Source organism: Phyllostomus hastatus, unplaced genomic scaffold (assembly GCF_019186645.2).
Source record: "Phyllostomus hastatus isolate PE091 unplaced genomic scaffold, TTU_PhHast_1.1 phas_contig_64, whole genome shotgun sequence".
NCBI lineage: Eukaryota > Metazoa > Chordata > Mammalia > Chiroptera > Phyllostomidae > Phyllostomus > Phyllostomus hastatus.
This window is the reverse complement of record NW_025333928.1, coordinates 2,731,789-2,752,722: the sequence shown is the minus strand read 5'-3', so window position 1 is coordinate 2,752,722 and position 20,934 is coordinate 2,731,789. Positions and strand designations below refer to the sequence as shown.

Sequence of the window (20,934 nt, the reverse complement as noted above, 5' to 3'; positions counted from 1 at the left end):
TGCATGACATGTTTTTTCAGCAGATTTATTCCCTATGAAATAGCCTTGTTATGTGAAGCTCATAATAATTATTGAGGGCAGGCTTGCAGACATACATACAAAATGTCAGCTCACATGCCCAATGAATGAACCCAACACTTCAAAAATTCTAATGTTACTATTAAGGCTTTATTCTTGCACATGGTGCTGAGAATATGAGCTAGGAGGATGTTCAGTCTGCTTGTGTGAGGAGGTATATATGAACAGTATGCTTGCTTGGTAGGAAAGAGACAAGGCCTCCTCACTCTGATGACATGCCATGGGAAAGAGGCAGTTATACATGGCAGTTATACTTAACCCTTAAGTCAGGTTGTATTGTTTCTTTTACTAGTGAGTAAGAAACCATTTCTAATTTAGAACTGAGGTGTTTACACTTAATGCATATTTTCAGATTATTGCAAATTGGATTAATTGGAATTAAAATGTGTTAAAGTAAAAAAATACATGTTTATAATGATGTGTAGATTTTCTTAATATGATTTTTAAAACATGTGTTGTCTCCATGATCATATAAGGCTCTTCTTTTTTTGCATGTGAACTATTTAAAACAGAGCTTTATGAGTTATTCAAAGCAAATACTGACATAACCATCACATTTAGGTCAGGTAATAGTAACCCAGACAGTCCCATGTGCTACTTCCCAGCCTGTGTCCCCCATAAAATATAACTAATACCTTTATTTTTATTATGGATTTTTTAGCATTTTTTCACCTATGCATGTACCCCTAAATTTAGGCAGAGTTTTCTTATTTTTGAACCTTATGTGAATGGAGTCATCTAGCAGAGGTGTCTAAACTTTTGATGTTTCTGTACCACACGGGAAGAAGAAGAGTTGTCTTGGGCTACACATTAAATACCTTACAACACCTGACCATAAAAAAAATCTCTTAATGATTAAAGTAAATTTATGATTTTGTGTTGGGGTGCATTCGTGGCCATCCTAAGTTGCATGCAGCCTGTGAGCTGTGGCTCCGACACCCTGAACTAATGTATATTCTTTTCTTTCTGCTTCTGTTACAGAACAGCAATTGGGGTCCTGCTGCACACCACCACCCTCAAGCAAAATTCTGGAGGCAAAGTTATGGTTATAAAGGTGTCCTTATTCAAAACCCACACACGTTTGAAACAATAGCTTTCCACATGCATATCAATTAATGTTAAAATCTTTAACTCTTGAGTTCCCCTATCATTTACCCTGTTAGTTTTTATCTTATTTTTATAGGATTAGTTTACAAACTAAAACTACATAAGATACAAAAGCTACACAATTTGGGGGGAATGGTAGGCTTCTGCATCAGAGCCCATCCCTTCTAGAACACCCAAAGAAAAATAACCCTGCCACCCTTGCCAGGCCAGCCCAATCCTAGTCTGCACCCAGAGTTTCTTCTCCCATTCAAAATACCATCCTTTGAAATGCAGAAAGCTGCAGCACAATAAGTCAGGCACCCTTGAGGGAGAGAGCCCAAGAATCAGTCTCTGCCCTCCGTTTATTTTAATCTTCTGGTCCATAATTCCACCTGCTCCAGAGGTAATCAGCTTCTCAGCCAATCCCATCCTAGGCTGTTTACCATTGCCTCGAGCAACCTCCTCCTATGGCCCCTCCCTGCTTCTCACCAGTGATCTGCTCAGATCTGTCTGTATTACTTTTTTCACTAAGTTTTTGTAAGACTCATGTGGTTGTATCTAGCTGTAATTCATTTATTTTCCTTTCTAAACTATAATCTAGAGTAAAATACCCACAATTTGTTTACCATTCAGCTACTGAAAATATAAGAACATAAGGAGAGAGAAGATGGTAGCAAAGTAGGTGGGAGCTGAGCCTACCTGCTCATGCACTCAACTGGGACACTTAGCTGATTTTCCGAAGGACAAAGTGAATAACCAACAGAATCTTAGCTGATATGAAGTTTGGAAGCCAAAATGTGCAGAGGATGCTTCAAAACAGGCAGTAATGAGGTTTTGTAGACACATAGGGGAAGTCCCCAGACACAGAAAGTCCCTGGACTTGGCACCAGAAAATACAGCTGCCACCTTGAAAACACTGGAGGAGAGCTGGGTCAGTGATAGCAGCCTAGTGGCTCCCTCCTCTCCTAGGGCCAGCAAATCACTGACCCTCACCAGGAGAGATTTGAATGCGTAAAGGCTGGGAGGGAAAAAAGGCAAACAGAGACACACAAAGTTGGTGGTACACCCAATTTGGGGCAGCAGTTGCTGGCCAGGAGAATGCCAGAGAGTTGGGGGATCCTGGTGGCACCTGGAGTTAGGAGAAGGGGTGGGCTGTGACTGGCAGTGTCTGAGGTAGACTCTGGACTTCCCAGAGAATTGGAGGGTGTAGAAAGCTGGGCAGTGGCTCTGAGTGGCAGCAGAGCCCAAAGAGACTTTTTTCAAAAGAAGAGCTGAGGTGCACTGGACAGGGATCTTGCTCATGTAGCTGCCCAGCCATCAAGGAGGGAGGACTGTGGGCACAGTTAGCTCCCACTCAGTGTACTTCACGGATTAATCAAAGGGGTACAAAGTGAGGTGGTTAATCAGTGTCAGCCTGGTTCAACTGTGCAGAGTAGGGAGTGTGGGCCACATAGTGCTCTGAGGGCAAGGGCTGGAAAATGGGCACCTGTGATTATAGTAGCCAAGACTGAGCCTACTTCCTTACGGAACCACCAGAAAAGCAGAGCCCAGTACCTCACTGTCTGCAAGAGTCAGGAAGATCTACAAAACCAGCTGTTCAGGTTTAACAGCCAACACCAGGAGGCTTTTTTTTTTTTCTTGCAAGAGTAAGATAGTAAGACCTGGAGCTGAGACAAAACCAGAGACAGATCCAGAAAGAAGTCAGAAGGCAAACACCAATAGCTGAGAAAAATTTTACCTTGCTCTTTATCAGAACTTGTATTTTTTATTTCTCTTTCTTCTTTTCATTTTTGTAGGTTTTTTTGTTTCTTGTTAGTTTTGTCTTGTTTTTATCCCTTTTATATTGCATTTTAATTTTTTCTTTCACTTCACTTATATTCTAAATAACTCACTACTCTCAGTCTTTTACTTTTTATTCAGATTATGTATTTTTTATAATCATATTGTTGCTATTTCAAATCCCACACAGCACCCTTCCCTGTTCCTAATTCATTTCACCATCTTCCTGAACTTTATTACTGTTGTGGTAAATTTTGTTTTCTCTTACACCATGTCACGTTCCTATCCCTTACTCTCACTATTTCTCCTCCATCTGACCTTGCGTAAGTACCCTTTCTTAAGTCAGCTCACAATCTTTATCCCCTCTTAAAAGAGTCTTATTTTGTTTCCATCTTTTATAAACAGTGGCTTGTTTGGTGAACTACGATGGTCATTGCTGTAGTTTTCTTACAGAACGCCTATTTGTTCACTATTTGTTTGTATTTTAAATCCCACAACATACTCTCCTATTTTCTTACTCTATTGTGCCTCCCTGTGACCCTTATCAGTTGAGTGGAGAATTTGATTTCTTTTTCCCCCCCTCTCTCAACCTGGGCTTTGCTCCCTACTCTTAAAAATTTGCTTCCACATTCCTCTCAAAATCATGTTTATTTCTGGTAGACATTTCATATTCTATTTCTCTTTTGTACAATATTCCTGTCCCCATTCCACCTTTTTAAACTTCACTCATCTGTCGTTGCTATTGAACCTGCTCTGCTTTTTTGCAATTTTGCTTTTGTGGGTTCAATACATTTTCAATTTTACTTCAAACTTCATAGTATACTCTTCCCTTTTCTTACACCATTGTTCCCATTGCCCTTTCATGTTACTTATGTTTTAAATTTGATTATCTCCCTTTCTTCACCTCAGTTCTAGCATTACTCTTATCAATTCTCCTCCCTCTTACTACTGAATAATATTTTCCCCTGTGTTAGTCATCTCTATTCCTTTTGTCATATATTATAATATTCATAATCACTCTTCACCTTTATTAATTTTTGCTTAAGTGTAGTCAAAATTGCTGTTGTGGTAGGGGGTTCTTTTTGCTGGCATAACTTTGGCTGTCCGGCAATACTACTTTGTAAACCAACACCTGTACAACAGCATACAAAACAAGGCAGGGGTTGTGACTACCAGTAAGACCAATAGAGGGGAGACTCCACCAACCAAGGAGCCACCAACAAGTAAAGCCGAAGTACAACAAGGGAGTCCACACAAATAGAAGAACAGGCAACCCTAGAGCATCCAGACAAGGAGATCAAAGAGACCACACCAGTGAGTCCCACAGAATTCCTACCACAGAAGTCTGCCTCATTAAGATAGCAGGCAAAACAGAGCATTCTAGACACAAAAACCTAAAAAAAAAAAAGAAAGAGTCACTGAAAATGGGGTGACAAAGAAAGAAACCCCAGTCAAAAGGAATGGAAGAATCCCCAATAAAGAGCTAGATGAGCCCTGGCTGGCATAGCTCAGTGGATTGAGCTCGGGCTGTGAACCAAAGTGTTGCACGTTTGATTCCCAGTCAGGGTACATTCCTGGGTTGCAGGCCATGACCCCAGCAACCGCACATTGATGTTTCTCTCTCTCTCTTTTTCTCCCTCCCTTGCCTCTCTAAAAATGAATAAAATTAAATCTTAAAAAAAAAGAGCTAGATGAAATGGAGGGAAGCATACTATCAACATAGAATTCAAAAGAATTTTTACAGGAACACTAAAGGAACTTAATGACAACTACAAGGAACTGAGTGGGAACTACAACAGCATGAAAAAGGAAACAAACTATAAACAAGAACCAGGAAGAAATGAAGAATACAATTTCTGGAATAAAAAAAATGCACTAGAAGGAATTACAGCCAGGATAGATGAAGCAGAGAACTGAATTAGTGAGCTGGGACACAAGGTTAAATGAAATACCAGGGAGAAGAGCAGCATAAAAAAAAGACCCAAAAAGTAGGAGGATAACCTAAGGGAACTTCAGATCAACAAGAAATGCAACAACATTCAAATCATAGGAATACCAGAAGGAGAAGAAAAGGAGCAAGTGATAGAACACCTGTTTGAAAAAATAATAACAGAAAACTTCCATAAACTGGAGAGGGGAAAAGCCATGCAAATACAAGAGCACAGAGGATCCTAATCAAGATGAACACAAAGAGGCCTACTCTAAGACACATCACAATTAAAATACCAAGTTTCAAAGACAAAAAAGAGTGAATCTTAAAATCAGCAAGGGAGAAACAAATAGTAACATACAAGGGAGCTCCAATAAACCTAGTAGCTGGCTTCTCAACAGAAACACTACAAGCCAGAAGAGAATGGAAAGAAATATTCCAAGTAATGAAAGGCAAAAGACTGCAACCAAAATTACTCTACCCAGCAAGGGTCTCAATGAAAGTGGAAGGTAAAATAAGGAGTTTCCCAGACAAAGAGTCTAAAAGAATACCCCTCCATGAAACCAGCTTTGCAAGATGGGCTAACAGGACTGCTTTAAGAAGATGAAGAATAAAAAGTGAGAGAAAGAAGGACACAGTTACAAAAGGGGAAAATGGCAATGAATGAGTACCTATAAATAATAACCTTAAATGTAAATGGATTAACTGCCCCAGTCAAAAGACATAAGGTAGCTGATTGGGTAAGAAAACATGAAATAATTAAAAATTAAAATAAAGAAATAAATAAACGAATGAATGAATAATATATAAAAAAACAAAAGAAAAGAAAACATGACCCAAACATATTCTGCCTCCAAGAGATCCACCTCAGGAAAAAAAGAAGTGAAAGCTTGGGAAAAAATATTCCAAGCAAATGGGGAGGGGAAAAAAGCTGGTGTACCAATACATATATGAGACAAAATAGACTTCAAAACAAAGGCCATAAAAATAGACATAGGAAGACACTTTATAATACTCAAGGGAAAAATCCAAGAAGACATAATATTGTAAACTGATGTGTACTCAACATAGGAGCACCCAAATATATAAGGAAAATCATGGAGGACCTCAAGAAAGATATAGAGAGCACACACTTATAATAAGGTATTTTAACACTCCACTGTAAACAATAAGTAGATCTGCCAAACAAAGAATCAACAAGGATATTGTAGTACTGAATGATGCACAAGATCAGATGGATTTAACTGATATATATATATATATATAATCTTTCATCCCAAAGAAGCAAAATACACATTCTTTTCAAATGCACACAGAATGTTTACAAAGAAAGACCACATGATAGGACACAAAACAAGCATCAACAAATTAAAGAAAATTGAAATTATATCAATCATTTTCTTGGACCATAAGGGCTTGCAACTAGAAACCAACCTCAAGGAAAAAACTCAAAACCAATCAAATTCATAGAGACTGAATAGGATGCTACTAAATAATGAATGGGTCAAGAATGACATCAAGGAAGAAATCAAAAAGTTTCTGTAAACAAATGAAAATGAACACACAACAGTACAAAACTTCTGGGACACAGCAAAGGCAGTCCTGAGGAGGAAGTTCATAGCAATACAGGTCTACCTAAAAAAGAGAGAAGCATTTCAAATAAACAGTCTAACACTACAGCTGCAAGTACTGGAGGTACAACAATAAACAAATCCCAGAGCAAGCAGAAGGAAGGAAATAAGCAAGATCAGAACAGAATTAAATGACATAGAGCCTAGAAGAACAATTCAAAGGATCAATAAACCCAGGAGCTGATTCTTTGAAATATAAAAAAAACTTTACAAGCTTTTAACCAGGCTCACTGAGAAAAAAAGAGAAAGAACCCAAATAAATAAAATCAGAAGTGAAGGAGGAAAAATTATAACTGATACCACAGAAATACAAAGAGCTGTAAGAAGTTACTAAAACTATATGCCAAGAAATTTGAAAACCTGGTGAAATGCACAAATTGCTAGAAAAATATAATCTTCCAGAACTAAATCATGAAGAAGGAGAAAGCCCAAACAGATTGATCACAGCTAGTGAAACTGAAGCAGAAATCAAAAAACTCCCAGCACATAAAAGCCCTGACCAGATGGCTTAACAGGAAAATTTTATAAAATATTCAAGGAAGAGAGAACCTCTGTCCTTCTCAGACTATTCCAAAAAATTCAAGAAGAGGGAAGATTCCCAAACTCTTTTTATGAGGTCAGCATCATCCTAATCCCAAAAGCAGATAAAGACACAACAAAGAAAGAAAACTATAGGTCAATACCACTGATAAACATAGATGCTAAAATCCTGAACAAAATATTAGCAAACTACACCAATAATATATTAAAAAGATCATACACCATAATCAGGTGGTATTCATCCCAAAGATACAAGGATGGTACAATATTCACAAATCAATAAATGTAACACATTGCATAAACAAAAGGAAAGACAAAAATCATATAACCATATCAATAGATGTGGAAAAAGCATTTCATAAGGTACAGCACCCATTTATGATAAAAATACTAAGCAAAGTGGGAGTAGAGGGAGCATTCCACAACACAATAAAGGCCATATACGAGAAACCTATAGCCAGTATCATACTCAAAGAGTAAAACAAAAAGCTTTCCCATGAATCAGGAGCAAGACAAGGTTGTCCTCTTTCACCACTTCTATTTGACATAGTTTTGGAAGTTCTAGCCAGAGCAATCAAACCAGAAAAAGAAATAAAAGGCATCCAAATTGGAAAGAAGAAAGTAAAACTGTAATTGTTTGCAAATGACATAATAATGTACATAGAAAACTCTATAGACTACACCAAAAAAACTACTCAACCTAATAAGTTAACATGGCAAAACAGTGGGATACAAAGTCAATATTGATAAATCAAAAGCATTTTTGTACACCAACAACAAAATAGCAGAAACAGAAATAAGGGGAAAAAATCCCATTTGCTATTATAAGTAGAAAAATAAAGTACCTAGGAATAAACTTAACCAAGGAAATAAAAGAACTACTTAGAAAACTACACAACACTGAAGAAAGAAATTAAGGAAGACACAAATAAATGGGAACATATATCAGGCTTATGGATTGGAAGAATTAACATCATCAAAATGTCCATACTACCCAAAACACTTTATAGATTTAATGCAATCTCTATTATAATATCAATGGTATATTTCACAGACATAGAACAAACATTTCAAAAGTTTATATGGAGCCATAAATGACCCTGAATACCCTCAGCAATTTTGAGAAAGAAGACCAAAGTTGGAGGGATCACAATACCTGATATCAAATTACATTACAAGGCCACTGTCATCAAAACAGTCTTGTACTGGCATAAGAACAGACATATAGAGCAATGGAACAAAATAGAGAGCCCAGAAATAAACCCAAGTCATAGTCAATTAATATTTGACAAAGAGGACAGAAGCATAAAATGGAGTTAAAATAGCCTCTTCAGCAAATGGTGTTGGGAAATCTGGACAACTACATGCGAAAAAAAGAAAAAGAAAATTGACCATGAACTTATACCATACACAAAAATAATCTAAGGATGGATAAAAGACTTAAATATATCTCAGGACACCATAAAAGTCCTTGAGGAGAACATAGATAGGAAAATTTCAGATATTCCACACAGCATTATTTTTACTGATATGTCCTCTAGAGTAAAGGATATAAAGGAAAGAATAAACAAATGGGACTACAGCAAATTAAAACACTTCTTCATGGCTAAAGAAAACATCAGCAAAATGAAAAGGGTACCAACCATATGGGAAAGTATATTTGGCAATGATATCTCAGACAAGGGTTTGATTTCCAAAATACATAAAGAACTCACATGACTCCACTCCCCAAAGGCAAACAATCCATTTAAAAAAATGGGCCAAAGACCTGAAAAGATACTTCTTGAAGGAGGACATACAGAGACATATGAACAAGGGTTTTATGCTTTTGCCCCCTTTGTCAAATATTAATTGACTGTAACTTGGGTTTATTTCTGGACTTTCTATTCTGTTCCGTTGCTCTGTATGTGTGTTCTTACTCCAGAGACATGGTCCAGCATCACTAACCATCAGAGAGATGCAAATTAAAACCACAAGGAGCTACCACTTCACACCAGTGAGAATGGCCATCATAACCAAATAAATAAACAAGTGCTAGTGAGGATGTGGAGAAAAGGAAACCCTTGTGCACTGTTGGTGGGAATGCAGACTCTGGGAGTGCAGCCACTGTGGAAAACAGTATGGAATTTCCTCAAAAAACTTGAAATGGAACAACCTTTGACCTGGCAATTCCACTGCTGGGATCATACCCTAAGAATTCTGAAACACCAATTCATAAAAACCTATGCATCCCAATGTTGACAGCAACACTATTTACAATAGCCAAATGCTGGAAACATCTGAAGTGCCCATCAGTAAATGAGTGGATCAAAACTGGGGTATATTTACATAATGGAATACTATACAGCAGAAAGAATGAAGGAATTCCTAACCTTCAGGACAGCATGGATGGAACTGGAGAGTGTTATGTTAAGTGAAATAAAGCAGGTGGTAAGACACAATACCAAATCATCTCACCTTTAGGTGGAACCTAATCACTAAACCATTAAGCAAGTAAAATAGAACCAGAGACATGGACATAAAGAACAAATTGTCAGTAACCAGAGGATTCGGGGTGGGGGGATGGGGAGAAGGCATATGGATAACAGGAAAGAAGGGGAAGGGTCATTAAGAACATGTATAAAGGGCCTATCAACAAAGACTCAGGGGGATGATTAAATGTGGGTGGTGGGGAGTGGGTAGGACAGGGAAGAGTAATGGGGGAAATGGGGACAACTGTAATTGAACAAGAATAAAAAAAGAAAAAAATTAATGAAAAGGATAAGAATATTAATCTCCATTTCACTGAGGTTTTTTTCTAAATTTTCCTTGTCTGCTTTTGTTTGGAGCATATTTATTTCCTCATTTTGCTTGACTCTGTGTTTCTATATATTAGGCAAAACAGAGACAATGTTCATTTTTTAGGGTGTTGCCCTCAACATCCTCAAAGGTATAGGAGATAAACCTCACTATTCAACCTTACCCTAGCTCTTGATTGTCTCTTAAACCTTGTGATTATCTAAGTAGCCTGTTTTATTCTGGATAGGTCCCAGTTGTTGAGGGTGTGCTAACTCCTGTCAGGTGTTCCAAAGGGAGTGATCCCAGGCAGCACATAGTTTCAAGCTGATGCCAGACCCTCAGGCAGCAGCTTAAAGTATGCAAATATATACAATCCATTGGGATTGCAATTGTAAAGCCTGCTGACCTCCAAACCAGGATAAGTGGAAGTGACTCCATTGTCAGTGAGGTAGAATAGTAAGAAGCTAGGACAATTCTTGGGTAAGTGAAATAGAGAAACTGAGTCAAGAAAATTAAAGGCCAAAACCGTTTGGGCAATTTATAGCCAGCTAGTAAATCCTTATATCCCCTAACCAAGGGCACTTGAGAGTAAATGGTTTAAATTCTAATGGGTGTGTATTGAAGTTCAGAAAGGGGTGTAGGCAAAGAAGCCCCCACCCCCTCACCCCCCATAAGCCTAGCTTGGGGTCTGGGAAAAGCAGAAGCACAGAGACTGAGTTATTTTGCATATCAATAACAATAGTCTAGCCTCACAGAAATCCTAAATAGCCTTCCTGGGTTGAGGAGATTGGCATAACTCTAACCCTTGAAAAGATGTAGCTGGAGGGGCTTCCTGCACCCTCAAGAGTGGCTTGGAGGTGGCTTCTGCATCAGAGGGCCATGCTTGCCTGGACTAACAATGGTAGCTGAGAAAGGCAGAAGAAACCAGACTACTGAGAGATGTATCCCAGTGTGGGAGGAGTTCGAAATGGAGTTATGGAGGTAGAAACGAACCAGGATTTAAAACTAGTGGGGCAGGCATTCGGGAGCTTAATCATGCAGTTTGGGAGCAGAGAGGGGGCTATCTTGACCACACAGCTTACAAAGCAGGAAAGCAGGAGGTAGCAGCAGTGCATAGCTCTCTCTCTTGGCCACACAGTTTGAAAGGATGCAGAAGGATTCCCTGGCACACCATGAGGAAGGCCACATGGTTTTGGATTAAGAATGGGAGACTAGCTGAGTTACAGACCTCTATTTTTTTTTTCCTGAGATGCAATGTCCCCGACTGGCCTGGTTTGGCAAGGGGAGGCACAACTGTGTGTATGTTTGTGGGTGTCTTAAAGGGACTTTGTGATTTAATGGTGACATTCTGCCATTATTCTGAAGCTGCATAACTTTTGAATAAATAGTTCCTTTCCTTTTTACCAAACTCTGGCATGGAGAGCTACAATTCTTACTGGTGGGGGGTGGGGGGGCAGTGGCAAAAAGAACCATGGAGTAACAAGACCTCCAGGGATGAGGAGGGGTTTCTGTAACTATCTGGTCCCCAACACGGGGCTGAGAATTGCCTGTGGCAGACAGACTCCCTTGGGTGTAAGTGAAAATGGAATTTCCCAGTGTCTATACCCCTCCTGAGGGCATCAGCATCCTAAAAATGCCTGGAAGGTAAAAACAAAATGGATCTTGGAAATGATTAGCAAAAATAGATGCTTTGGTTGAAAATTTGTTTCTGAGTACTGATTCAGAATAATGGAATTGTGGATAATAGTTTTGACAGACCTAGGCTGGACTTGGAGGAATGGAAAATCACCAGGTGGGAAACTACACCATGGGAAACTGCAGTCTGGGAAACTGTTAGAGAACAACAAGGTGCGGGGTGGGGGGGGGGCCTGGGACAATATACTATTACCCAAAGGAAATCCCCCAGGTTCATTATGTCTGCCGCCAGAGGAAAGATGTCTCTCAGTGTCAGAGATTGATGAAAAGGAAAGGAAATGTTTATTTAGTGCTGTACAGATTTAAAGTAGTGACCTAATGTCTTCATCAAAATCCCAAAGTCCCTTAAAACACCCACAAACACACACAGTCCTTCCTTCCCCCTTTGTCCAGTCTGGGGTACTGTATCTCAGGAAAAGAAATAGAAGTCTGTGGCTCAGGCAGCCCCCGGTTCTTCTTAGTAATCCATCTCCACTGGTAGGCCTCCCTCAGTTCCCAACACCATCAGCTGTGTCACCGGGATCTCTGCTAAAGCCACGTGATGGTTCCCCCTTCTAAAGCTGCTGGGGTCTCCACTTTGGCAAAGTTGCAAGGTTCTCTGTCCACTGACCCAGTCACGTGGTCCTTCTCTGCACAATGGCTGCGGGAGTCTCCACTCAGCCAAAACCGCATGGTTCTCCCCCCTCAATAGCTGCAAGGAGGGGTGTCGCCACTCTGCCAAAGCTGAGTGGCAGTTCTCTGCTAAAGCCGCATGGTGATTCTCTCTTGCAGGGCAGCGGGAGTCCTCACTCTGCTAAAGACCGAGTGGTTCTCTCCTCCTGCACTGGCTGTGGTCCTCTTGATAGGGGACTCAAGACTTGGAAAATTTTAGCTTAAGATAAAAAGCTGTAAGTCTAGCAAGTAATGTGTATGTTAAGCTTTTGTTTCAGAAACTACAGATAAGGCCATCCTGGCTCCTGGGAGAGACAGTGGGGTTACTGCTAAAGATTACCACCTGGGAAACAAGTGGAGGCTTCTGGGCCATTGTGTACAATGCAGAGACCACCAGCCTCTGGGAATGGCTAACTGCCCAGGGTGAGAATGCTTCAGTTTCCTTTTATTGAATTTTCCTTGAATTTCAAGACCCCTCACTGCACCTTGTATATTCCCTGTTATAAAAAAACTGGCTTGAAAGAAAATGTAAGATGGTCTGTTAGGGTGTGAATGCACCATCTTCTTAGATCACCAGCCATCTGAATAAAGTGCCCATAAAGATTCAATACCTGTCTCTGCTTATTGGATTTGGTCTGTGACAGGTAGCATGAATGCTGGTTTCTTTTCTGGTTTCAGATAGGGTTTTAACCCACCACCTTCTCAGGCTGCTAGCCCCTGATATGAATAAAAATATAATTATAATTCAATCCTTGTCTGCTCTTTGGCTAAGCAGTGATAGGCAGCATAAGCCCTGACTTGGTTGGTTGCCCTCCTGTGGAGAGCAGTACCAATAAAATGGCATTAGTCTAGTCAAGATGGGATCAATTATACAAGATAAAATGGCATCACTAATGTCAACCAAGATGAATGACTGCCAGGCAGCCATGATACTTTGGTCCAAGAAGGAAACTACCTAAGTCACACTAGACACATCTGGCAAGGAAACACACCTAAGATATCTGCACAAGTGACCAGAACAGCTGTGTCTGAAGAGTGGGACCACACATGGAAAAGCTCCTGGGGAAATTCCCCACTTGCCATCAGGGGTGCCAAGACACTTAACAAGAGATCCACAAGGGTGGATTACATCACTCTCAAGGGTATAACTGAGGCAGGCTTCAGATCACTACTGAGACACCTGAACTCCACACACCAGAATGCTGCTCTGTGCCACACTGCTCTCTCTTGGTATCAGCTACCAGAGGCTATGCCCTGCTGGACTGAGCACTTTGTCTGTACTGCTGCCCACCTGGCTATGGAGATTCTTCCTTGCAAAACGCTGAAGGCTCTCTTGCCCATAGTGCTGCTTCCTGGATTGCAGACTGAGACTCTGGGACTTGGGTTTGTTACCCCCCAATTCTCTCATGTAATGTTATTACTGATTGTTTCTGAGTGATTGGTATTGTTTTTAGGTTAGTATAGATTTGGGTTAAATCTACATCAGTAAAAACTGAGTGAAACTGCATTAATAAAATCCAAATGAATAGCACAGTCACCTGTGTTGGCTCCCGTTTTCTTGGTGCCAGTGTCACCTGTAAGACTATTGGTCTTATAAGTGACTTGCCACTCTCAGTTCTTAAGGCCTGGATCAGATGGTTCAAGTGGGGTCTGAAGACTGTCATATAGGAAAGACTATTGTGAACATATGCTCACAACACTATCAGTTTCAACAGATGCAAAAAAATGGGGCCTCAGATGACTGAGACCACAGGAGGGTGGCAAAGATGGAGTCTCCCTGGCTCTTTCCCTGAGCACTTCTGTAGCTTCTAGACATGTGGCAGACCTGAAGCCCGTCTTTAGGTTGGACCTCCAGGATAACTAAATAGGCTTTTTTTTCACAGGCAGACTGGGGGTGTGCTTCAGTGTGCTGTCTGTGCAGTGCACTAAGTGTGGTCACCTGCCGAGAATTCACTTTCTGATTATTATAGTTCTAGGGTCCAGGAACCCAAGTCCCACTGGTCACCAGGGCAATGTGATAAAGTGATGTTTTCTGTGTGGACTGCACTCATTTGTAGGTTTAACAAGGCTGCAGGAGAGTGGTGGGGGAAGACATGTCCACAGCTTTAGTGATGCAGAGCAAGAGCACTGAAACAGGAATGACCATGGCTTGTATGCCCACCTGGGTGAGGGACAAAAATGGCACTTTCCAAAACCTCCATTACCCCCAAAATTTCCAACTTGTCCTTGACCCTTCAGTAGATGCTCTAAGATTAACAAATCTTTGCATATAATCCAAGTACCTCTCAAACTGATGCTGCCTTTGCACTGGGTCCTGGGGCATGTTACCCACTCAAAAGGAGTATCTCAGATCCTATAGCCCTTCTACCCCATAATCCTTAGGCATAAGCCCTATTGGTTTCCAAAGTAATTTTTTTAAAAAAAGACTTTTTAAAATTTATTTTTAGAGAGAGAAAGAGAGGGAGAAAGAGAGGGAGGAAATCATCAATGTGTGGTTGCCTCTCACATGCCCCCTACTGGGGACCTGGCCCACAACCCGGGCATGTGCTCTACATTGGGAATTGAACTGGTGACCCTTTGGTTTACAGGCTGGCACTCAAGCCACTGAGCCACACCAGCTAGGGCCAAAGTAAAATGTTTTTAAGGGCCTCATCTCTTCAGTGAAGGTCCCAAGGTTTGTAGTATCCAACATGGGGCTCAAACCTCTCACTCTTCAGGGAGAAGCTCTTCAGTGTTGAAATCCTTCCCTGTGTGGAATTACTGCACCAGGGGTGAGATTTATTTATTTATTTAAAAATATATTTTATTGATTATGCTATTACAGTTGTCCCAATTTTTCCCCCTTTGCCCCTCTCTACCCAGTACCCTCATTCCCTCCAGCACTTCCCCTCCTTTGTTCATGTGCATGGGTCATGCATATAAGTTTTTTGGCTTCTCCATTTCCATATTGTTCTTATTATTCCCCTGTCTATTTTGTACCTACCAATTTATGCTTCTTAATCCCTGTACCTTTCCTCCTTTCTCCCCTTTCTCCCTCCTCACTAATAACCCTCCAAATGATCTCCTTTTCTATGATACTGTTCCTGTTCTGCTTATTTGTTTAGTTTGTTTTTTAGATCCAATTGTTGATAGTTGTGAACTCATTGCCATTTTAATGTTAATAGTTTTGATCTTCTACTTTTCTTATATAATTTTCTTTAACATAATAATAGCTTGGCAATGATGAACTCCTTTTGCTTTACCTTGTCTGGGAAGCACTTTATCTGCCCTTTCATTCTAAATGATAGCTTTACTGGACAGAGTAATCTAGGTTGTAGGTCCTTCCTTTTCATCACTTTAAATACTTCTTGCCAGTCCCTTCTAGTCTGCAATGTTTCTTTTGAGAAATCATCTGACAGTCTTACAGGAACTCCTTTTTAGGTAACTAATTGCTTTTCTCTTGCTGCTTTTAAGATTCTCTCTGTATCTTTAACCATTGGCATTTTAATTATATTGTATCTTGGTGTGGTTCTCTTTGGGTCTAGCATGTTTGGGGTTCTCTGTGCTTCCTGGATTTGCATATCTATTTCCTTCATTTAACTAGGGAAGTTTTTTTCATTATTTTTTCAAATAAGTTTTCAATTTCTTGCTCTTCCTCTTCTCCTTCTGGCACCCCTATGATTTAGATGTTGGTACATTTGGAGATATCTGAGAGGCTCCTTAGTCTATCCTTGTTTTTTTTTTTAATTCTTGTTTCTTCTTGCTGCTCTGATGGAATGCTTTTTTGTTCTTTATATTATAAATCATTGATTTGATTCTCAGCATTATCCCCTCCACTATTGGCTCCTGTAGATTTTTATTTATTTCACTTATTTTTACCTTCAATTGTGCCTGGGTCTTTTTTATGCTCTTGCAGTGTCCTGATAACCAATGTTTTGAACTCTGCATCTGATAGATTGCTTATTTCCATTTAGTTTAGTTCTTTTTCTGGAATTTTGTTCTGTTTTTTTCATTTGGGCCTTATTTCTTTGTCTCTTCAATTTGGAAGCCTCCCTGTGTTTGTTTCTGTGTGTTAGGTAGAGTTTTAGGTAGAACATTAAAAACAATATGGAGCTTTGACTCCTTGTCTTAGTAATATGGCCTATTGTAGAAAACACACCTGTAAACTGTGTGAGGTGGAACCTTAGGTAATTGCCAGGGTGGGGCAACCTGTATTACTGCTCTGGGCTCTGTGCAGGGGAGGGCTCAGAGAGGGGACAATGCCACTGCCTAGCCTCTGGAGATTTGCTTGGCAGGAAGCTGTCTCCTGGCACTTGCTCTGCTGCATTACTTCACTTTTCCCCTGTAAGCCACTGCTACCCTTCCAGCTGTTGTCCTAGTGCTGGATCCCAGAGTGGGTGGGTCTGGGTAAGTCCTGAGACAATTGCAGGCCCTTTAAGAGGAGACTGCTAAGAACCCTGCAGTTTCCTCAGCTGCCCCAACCCTCACTGGTTTTTACAGCCAGAAGTTATGTGGATTTATCTGAAACCCTAGGCTGAGTGGTCTGGTCTGTGCTTAGATCCCTTGTTCTCATGGTATCCCACCCAATTTTAATCCACCACACATGAATGGGAACCACCTGTTCTGTGTCTCCATGCCTCTCTGCACTTCTCCATGTCTCTTCCCCTCCTACCCACCTGGATGAATGTGGCTTCTTTAGATTCTTGGTTGTGGAACTTCCATACAGCTTGATTTTATAACAAATCTGAGTGATATTCATTTTGTAGTCTAGTTTTGATTTTTGTTGTCATTGTGCAAGGAGGCAAAGTGTGTTTACTTATGCCTCCATTTTGACCAGAAATCAGGGGTGGGGTTTTTGTTGAGACTCTGCTTCTGCCCCTCCTACCTATCTTGATGTGGCCCTTTTATCCCTTGTGGAAAAAAAACTTTCTCAGCTAATTTTCAGTTCTTTCTCACAGAAATTGTTCCATATATAGCTATATTTTTGGTCTGGTCAGAATCTCCCATCTTGAACCCCAGAAAAATTTTTCTAGCTTTAGCATTCTGTACTGTAGGGGTCCTTCTTTAGAGTCTTCTGGGATGTATTAAATAATATGGCTTCTCAGTGTAGACCTTTCTCTGGTTCTTTCTTTTATCTGCCTCCTGTATTTCTCTCCTCACTCCAAACCTAAATTAGGGATGCCTTCCTCCACAGATCTCTGAGAGCTCCTGCTTGGAATCAGAAGATGCTACTGAGTACCCACTTAAGGGCCCCCTTCACATGGTAGTCTCAGCATGAGCTCCCCAACTTGGGAAGGGCCACAGCTTTGTCACTGGTCCCAGTGCTGACAATCCCATTTGCTTCTAGGATTTGTATTTCCTTATAGTTCACTGTTTTTTTTTTTTTACTTTATTTTCTTCTTTTACTCCTGTTTTCTTTTTTTGGTTGTTAAAAAGTTTTTTGACTTTTGTTTCTGAGCCAATTTTCACATTAAAGTTGTATTTGTTTAATTTCTACCAAGTTCTCATTTTATTTTACCAACAGGGCTTTTCAGAGTATATAATCTTCCATTGGCAGAAACAAAGTTGTCTTGTTTGTGCATTTAAAAAAATACATGAGCCCTGGCTGGTGTGGCTCAGTGGATTGAACACTGGACTGCGAAGCAAAGGCTCACTGGTTCAGTTCTTAGTCAGGGCACATGCCTAAGTTATGGGCCAGGTTTCCAGTAGGGGCCTGAGAGAGGACACCACACATTGATGTTTCTCTCCCTCTCTCTCTTCTCTGCCTCCCCTCTCTCTAAAAATAAATAAATAAAATCTTAAAAAAAGAATTCCACTAAAAATGGTCACTTAATTTTCCTTGAGATTATGTATAATGATTTCTACTAAATATTCTCATCAGTTTGGTAAATTCTTTTTAAAATATATGAGTATATACTAGATAACTTTTCCTTGTAATGTTTATTTATTTTCTTTTAAAATCATACTTAGGTATAGGTTCCATATCAGTTTCTTTTTTATTCTGTCATATTTGAAGAACTAGATATTTAAGAATATTGTGAGGAAGGACTTGGCAACAACCACCTTAGCAGTGAGACTGCCTCTAACCCACTTTCTCTTTAAAGAACACATTCTTGTGTTCACATTGATGAGAATAGGCCTCAGGTCAGTGTTTGGTGTTCCCCTTTTAAGAAGAACAAGTTGCTAGAACAGCTCACAGTAAATGAGGTTTTCTATTCACAGCTTCTCTTTGTGGTAATTTAGGAGCACAAGAAATAGAACTCTGATCAATGTCACCCCAATGTATTTAATAAAAAAAAATTGCTGAATCAATACATAAGTGAATGAACTTAATGGACATATCGATTGCATGTGTCATAGCTATATCAAATTACCTATGACTAGCAGTGAGGAATTGTTTTCCCATACATCTGTTCTCCACATCTGCTCTACCATCCATTTTTTATCTTTTGTCTGAACTCCATTCTTTTTTTTCTGCTTTTTAAAAAAAGATTTTATTTATTTATTTTTAGATAGGGAAGGGAGGGAGAAAGAGAGAGAGAGAGAGGGAGAGAAACATCAATGTGCAGTTGCTGGGGGCCATGGCCTGCAACCTAGGCATATGCTCTGACTTGGAATCGAACCTGCAACACTTTGGTTTGCAGCCCACGCTCAATCCACTGAGCTATGCCAGCCAGGGCTTGAACGCCATTCTTACTGTGTAAATGATCCTGCTATTTTCCATCACCTAGAGATAAACTTCTAACTTTTCAGACTGACACACAATAGGAACTTCTATGATATTTTGCTCAACCTAGCAAAATAGAAACTAAGACAAAAAACCAAAATTATTAAGATCCTTGCTATGCCCCTGCTTTATGTTTAGGAAAAAGCACTGACAGAGTTTCCATCTCTGGTATTGAGCAATTTAGACAAAGAAATGCTTATTGATTTTAGCATACAGAAGCAGATCTATTTTTGAAATGAGAGAAAAGTGTAGTGGTTCTTCTTTGTATTGTAATACCACGTCCTGGCTGAGATCAAAAGGCTAGAGTTACACGATCAGCTATAGAACAACAACAACAAAAAAGCCTTAAAGTTTTGCATGGATATTATATGAAAATAATTGAGAATTATGATGATAATTATGATTTTAGAGATATAATTTACACAAACAGAAAGAATTCAAATACTGTCGTATTAAAGTAATAACTGGAGCTTAGTGTGAAACTTTTTTTTGGTATGTGCAAAACTTAGCATAACCCTGAATAAGAAGTTATAGAAACAATGATCCCAAAATGAATTCAGTGTGGAAGTCAATAAATACTAATAACCCATAGAAAACAGTTACTAAAAACATAGAACATATACATAGTGAAAACAACAAATATGATTTAATACATGTTGAACAAAATTAACCCAACCTAATTTACCTGGGAATGTCATTGTGATAAAATTTTTAAAATCATCTAGTTTATGCTTGTGTCTATCAGTGTTGACCTTAATATTCAGGATGTATATATCACCAAACTTGTTCTTGAGGTGCTGAGGACTGCCAAGGCACACGAACTTTCCCTTCGCCATGATGGCCAGTCTGGTACAGAAGGCGTCACATTCCTCCATTCTAGCAAAACAAAATACCAGAACAATGTAAAATTGAAAATTTCTCTGTTGGAGGACCTCCTTCTATAGTTCTGGATTTTGTGATTCTATTTTCAAAGGGAGGTGGAATTTGCCAATCATAAATCTCATGTGGGAGGATGAAAAATTTTCAATGATAAGTAGAATATGAAACCCTCACATAAAACTTTTGAACTCCTTGTCTTCTCCACACTTTCGGTTACTTAATAAATTCTTGGTTGTTCCACTGATTATGATTAATGAGGAAGTTACATTCTCAAGTAAGTTTATTGTACAATATTTCTAGCCCCAAATAATTTTCTCTTAACTACTATGATGCTTGCCAACCCTGTTCCAAGCCTCCCAAGGAGTCACACCTGTGGGAAGTTACGATAATGGCTTTGCCACTTTCACGTGCTTGTGTCACAGCATCCCAGAGCAGGCGCCGGGCTACTGGGTCCATGCCTGTTGATGGCTCATCCAGCAAAATGACTGCAGGTTTTCCCATCAGGGCAATAGCAGTACTCAGCTTACGTTTGCTTCCTCCACTTCATAGAAGGAGAGAGAATGCAGGGAAAGGGAAGGATATACAAATCAGTTACTTACGGGATAGTGTTAGCACAAATGCCTCAAATGTTGAGTCTCAGCAAGCACTTAACATGGATATCTGCAATGCTGATTAGATGAGACTTCAATAAGGTACCAGTTTCAAGTACAGGTGTATATATCAATTATTTTATTATTTTTTTATTTGAAATACAGAAGTGACTTTTATGTAACTGATTTCAGCAGCATTATCAGTGACACTTATTTATTAGTTCTTAGGGTGTTATGATTTTCCAAGTACATAAATGCCACCATAATTTATATAGTATAAATTCCTTTTTTTCATGGAAAACAAAAAACCACATGGACACCAGGAAAAATAAAATGCTCCCCTTTGAGATTCAGAGGCAATAGTTCAAACATAAGTAAGATTTTGTGTTTCATCTTTACTAGGGAAAGGCACAGAACCCCACTGATCTGTCTTGTTATTACATTTTTTTAACCTAGTGACTCATTACATAGTTTCACAATTAAGTGATTGTGTGGAGGAGGGAATTAAGTGGTGCTGTCGGCATTTTTTTTCAAACAGAAACATAGGGAAGCATCACAGTAGCAGCAACAAAAAGATCAGCATAATGACTC

At 39.6% G+C, this 20,934-nt stretch overlaps 1 protein-coding gene across 1 annotated transcript in view; it reads right to left on the bottom strand.

The window, feature by feature from the left end:
* Positions 1-20,934, bottom strand: part of LOC123825427 (phospholipid-transporting ATPase ABCA3-like) — a 306,670-nt gene that overhangs the window by 752 nt on the left and 284,984 nt on the right. The window contains exons 18-19 of the mRNA XM_045848811.1: positions 20,124-20,294; positions 19,560-19,750 (exon numbers count right to left, since the gene is read on the bottom strand). Coding sequence (XP_045704767.1) covers positions 19,560-19,750; positions 20,124-20,294 — 362 coding nt within the window. The remainder of the gene's footprint in view (positions 1-19,559; positions 19,751-20,123; positions 20,295-20,934) is intronic.